This window comes from Teleopsis dalmanni, chromosome X (genome assembly GCF_002237135.1).
Source record: "Teleopsis dalmanni isolate 2A chromosome X, ASM223713v2, whole genome shotgun sequence".
NCBI classification, from domain to species: Eukaryota; Metazoa; Arthropoda; class Insecta; order Diptera; family Diopsidae; genus Teleopsis; species Teleopsis dalmanni.
The window spans coordinates 96,350,828-96,356,012 of record NC_051848.1 but is presented as its reverse complement, the minus strand read 5'-3'; the positions used below and the strand labels follow the sequence as shown (position 1 = coordinate 96,356,012).

The following is a 5,185-nucleotide window of genomic DNA, read 5'->3' as shown; positions in this document are numbered from 1 at the left end:
AAAACTAATTGTACAAGCATTGTATCAGGTTATGGAGCCACAAGTTCTTTTACGCTGCCGTGAAGATGATTTAGATTTAATTAAAGAGGTACTACCCCATGCAACTCAACAATATACCGAAAACATCAAACAAGATGTTAATATCACAGTGGCTACTGACAATTATTTGCCGGCAGATACATGTGGCGGTGTTGAATTAATTGCTTTAAATGGTCGCGTCAAGGTAAGTTACAGCGCAAACATGAATCAAAATGAATTTATATATATATATATATATAAATATATATAAACGGGATATATATATAATATTCGGGAAATTTCAAACTATAAGTTAGATTATCTATATTTTTTTTTATTTTAATAAATACAATTTTTTTGGGCATAATCTATATTTCCCGAACACAATTTTTCATTGCCCGATTTTTACGTCACATAAGACATTATTTTATTTTTATATGAAAATTGAACATCAACAAACTATTACAAAATATTAAATAATTTTAATACATTTTTTGACGATTGTGTCTTTGACAACTGCCTCCTCTTACACCAACTCTTCACAGTGACTAACTTTCTATTCAATGTATTCTCTATTTAAAAACATAGCTCCTATTTTGATATTTCATGCAGTAATATTAAAACAGAAGCTAACTTTAGACCCTGTATTATGAAAGACATATTGCGTATTTACTGATGTAATTTCGAATGATTACTTTAATGTTTGATTGTTTTGCTTTTTTTTTTTATCAATATCTTATGTATTACTTTAGCTTACTGCTTCCACTTCCTTAGTATATCAGTTAGCCTGTATTACATTAGCTTGCTTCATATACTTCCTTAGTCTATCAGTTAGCTATTTAAACTTTTTTTCTTGCAAATGATTTTTGTTTAGGCCGTGTGCGAGTTCGAGTAAATTGAGATAAAGTAAACTGAAATTTCCTAGGCATTTTTTGCAATGCACTTATATAAATATTTATTTATTATTTTTGATTAAAAATTTTCAAATTTATTTATATTTATTAAACATCTTATAACATTTTCACAATGGTAACACCTAAATTACCTACTTTTATCTAATTTACCTTGCTCGAAATTCTGGTAAATACCAACATCACTGTTATATCGACATAATTTATTATTTCCCTCAATTTTCTCGAACTCGCAAACGGCCTTAATCAAATCTTATGTAAACAATGTCGAGTTCCTATCAGAGATATGTAAAACCATATCTGTGAAATAAGAATAGATCCTTAAAAGGAAATTATCGTATATAAGTCATTATTATCATATTTATTTTTAACTATTCCTGCGATTGAAGATCCTTGTCTAACCAAGATATACTTAAAGTTATCGACATTACTTTGTTAATTAGTCTCCTACTGTACTTTTGGGATCTGTGCGTAGAGCAAAGAATATGTTAATAATACAACAGCGTTGCCTCTCGTTCTATTAAATAATACATTCATTTTGTTAATATTCACCTATTATAGCTATATTAGGCTGTTAATACGATATATGAATGAAAAAAAAGGACATATTTTTTTCTTTTAAATTCAAATTTACTTTACTTTTAAAATAAATTTCGCATTAACATTGAATTTTGTAGTTTAGTATTGGGATTTGCAAAGGGTAAGGACCAATGTGATACCACTGAGGCGAATACCTCAACTCTTTAACGGTCTCTAGTAGACTATATGGATGTAATAACAAAGTGAAAGCGTTTAAAAAAATTAATAATTTTTATTAAAATTAACTTATTTTTTAAAACTATTTATATTAGTTGAACAATATAATATATAAAAAGCTATGGTAACATTTTAATAATAATTTAAATTTTGCTTGACAGGTACCTAATACACTGGAGTCCAGACTGGACCTCATTTCACAACAACTTGTGCCAGAAATCCGTAATGCATTGTTTGGACGCAACACCAATCGTAAATTCACCGATTAAATAATTAATTTTCAAAAAAGCATCCTAAATAAAACAATAAACTAAATAAAATTTTTCAAAATTGGTATAATAATGCATAATATATATACATACACATATAGAAAATTTAAAAATAATTCAAATATTATTTAAAAATGACCACAAAAACAGCCAATAAATTTATTGTGGTACTATGAGTTACAATTTATAAATATAATTACATGCAATTATATAAATATATATATACATATTAAATACTAATCTACAGTACTAGGACATTTGGAAAAAGTTGCAATATTGAATTTTAAATTTAAACTAACAAAATAGAATTTTATTTAAATAAAAAAAAAAAAATACAAAAGTACCGAGTAAAAACAGTTTGTTAAAGTTTAACTAATGAATTAAAACAAAATTAAAGATTTATATCAAATTTATATTTAAATTGTAAAGATATATGATATATACATACATTCCTGTACAAAATTTTATAACTTTACCAGCTGCTTTTGTTGATAATTTTTTTTCTGTTCTGTTCAATTGTAAATTTTTTGAATGTTTATTATTATTAATTTTGTCTTTAATTTATGTTCTTTATGTGTTATTTTTATTCTTCATTATTAGATATTTCGATGTAAAAGTTTATGATTTTTATGTATTTACTCTATCTATCAATTATTGTTGCCTATTGTTAAGCATTTGTAAGAATTGTAAATTTATTTAAAATAATAGTTTGATTTAATTTTTGTAAAAAGTTTGTAAAGTGCAATCTGCCAAGTTTGAAATACCGCAAATGTAATTCAACTGTTATTCAAAAAAAAAAAAACCAAGTATTGTAAACAAAAATGTGCACTTCTTATGTAGACTTGCACTCAGCATCATTACATTTTGTAGCACTGAAATTGTGTATATATTAAATATTTAAAATAATTTCACTGTATAAAGTGTAACGTGCTAGTTTCCATATGAATTGCACATTTATAAATTGTTTAGTTTGTTGGATTAAAGGAGCAGCAAAAGGGGGATTTTGCTCTTAAATAATTGTTATTTCTTTTTCGTCAGCTCTAAATGAGTTCGCACTAGTGTTTGTCTTGGTACTTTTAAATATAATGGTGGTTTCTTTTTTAATTAATTAGTAAATATAATTTTATTTTTAAATTTAAACAAAAACAAAATAAAAAAAAAAACGTTGGATATTTATTAATTAACATTTTATAAAATGATATAAAAACAGTGGAATTACTTTAAGATCGTTTGCCGTATTTCTAATTTCTTTTTGTACGCTTTCAGTTCATTACACATTAATATTATACACAAATATATAAATATGCAGATTTTTCATTACTAAAAATATTACTACCTATATGCTATATATTTTGCATTATTGTTGTTTGCTTTTATTATATACATATATGTAAATTTTCAAGCTTCCTGTTAAAGTTAGTTTGTATTTGTATTTGTGCTTTTTCTTTTTGCATAACAACAAAGTATAAAAAACGAAATATAATAAATAATGTTTGCAACAATTTTACATAAACAATTTAAATGATTGATTGATATATATGTTCATTATTATGTTTAAAATAAACACAATATAATTAAATAAATTTAAACAAACAGAATTATTAAATAAAAAACAGTATTTGAAACAAATTGATCGAAATTGTATTTTAGTTCAGATTGCTGTTGTATAGAAATAAATTTTTTTTTTGGAAATGAAAGCATTAAGTTAAAAATAACAAATGAATTACAATTATAAGACTAAGGAAATATTTATTAATTATAACAGCTCTCCGCGCTGCAAAATGAAACACCAATGGTTAAGGATTGAAACTCAACTGGATAACTGCAACAAATAAATCATTCCTACAACACGAAGCGGTTTCACATAAGGTTGAATTCCTAATTGGAATTCCTAATCTCCACTGCACTTATTATCGAAATATAAATGGACAAACTTCGATACTCATCTGAAAAACTGCGACTAGAAAATTTTCTTGACAGCAAAGTAGATACAAAACAGATTTTCTTTTATAGTTCTGATATATCCCATTGCGTGTCATATCAATAGCAATGTTCAAGCATCAATATTTAACAGAACAGCTGTAACAAGAAAATTTTTCTCTACAAAGTTAAGTCGTTTCGTAAAAAAGATAATCTTAAATTGATCAGTACACATATGTTCTTAACTTACTCATTGAAAAAATTGTATTTGTTAAATATTGATTTAATCTTATGTATAATCCTTATATACTAAAATTCTTCCAATTACTTATTACCATTTCCTGTAAGGCAGATGCAATTATAAATAAATATAAAAAAAAATATTGATCAGTACATACAGTACTCTTACATTTGCTATAGTTTCCTCTTCATCCACAAACCCACACGACTCCGGCTGAAGCTAGTGTTAAAGCAATGAGATGTATCAGAATTGATGTCGTAGTACAGGTGGGACTATTTGCCAAAGTTTGTTTAGCCATACTTAGATGTTTTTTTTAATTGCTGGCTTGGTCGTTGCAACTGGGATTCCAATTTCCGAGACATGAGTGTCAGGGAGCAGAGTGACTAGCCAGTTACCCGAGATATCACCATATTCAGGTACTTCTCTGAGCTGAACAGTGACACACTCGGCATTCTCGAACTGTTAAGGATGAAGCAGTAGTGCTTACTAGAGACTTAATAGCAGCTTGACTGTTCGAGAAAATTACGATATTTACATCGAGGATGTTCTTGCATAAGACCCATTTGTGTTATTATTTCTGCCTGAAAGACACAATAATTTGGTTGCCGAAGAAAGATGCTAAGACCTAATTTATGAGAAAAAATACTAACACTATTTTTATTTATTTTGGACTTGACAGTGTAAATGTCATCTATCGCAGAATCTATTCTATATATAGAGTTCAAACGTCCCTCTCCTAACGGGAGAAAAAAACAGTAGCTCTCTTCAGGGTACAAAAAAAAATACTTCACGTATAAAAAAAAACTTCTAATTCCCTTCGCTTTAATCTAAAATAAAAGAATTATTTTGTGTTTTATATATAGGAGTTAACTATATGATTTACATATATATACATATATATTTACAATGTTTAAATCTTTACAATGTTCAGTCAAAATTCTCTTAAAATCTCATTTAATAAAAATTATACATCCATAGAAAACATAATACGTTTTAGTTTTTTACAGTGTGTTAAACGTTATTGTTTTTTATATTAGGAATTTTGGTTAGCTTTCTTTAATTTAGCAATT

At 26.4% G+C, this 5,185-nt stretch overlaps 1 protein-coding gene across 1 annotated transcript; it reads left to right on the top strand.

The window, feature by feature from the left end:
- Positions 1–6: 6 nt before the first annotated feature.
- Positions 7–2,026, top strand: LOC119661808 (V-type proton ATPase subunit E-like). The gene is made up of 2 exons (XM_038071297.1): positions 7–223; positions 1,847–2,026. The coding sequence occupies exons 1-2, from the start codon at positions 32–34 to the stop codon at positions 1,952–1,954; spliced, it is 300 nt and encodes a 99-aa protein (XP_037927225.1). The 5' UTR covers positions 7–31; the 3' UTR covers positions 1,955–2,026.
- Positions 2,027–5,185: the final 3,159 nt, after the last annotated feature.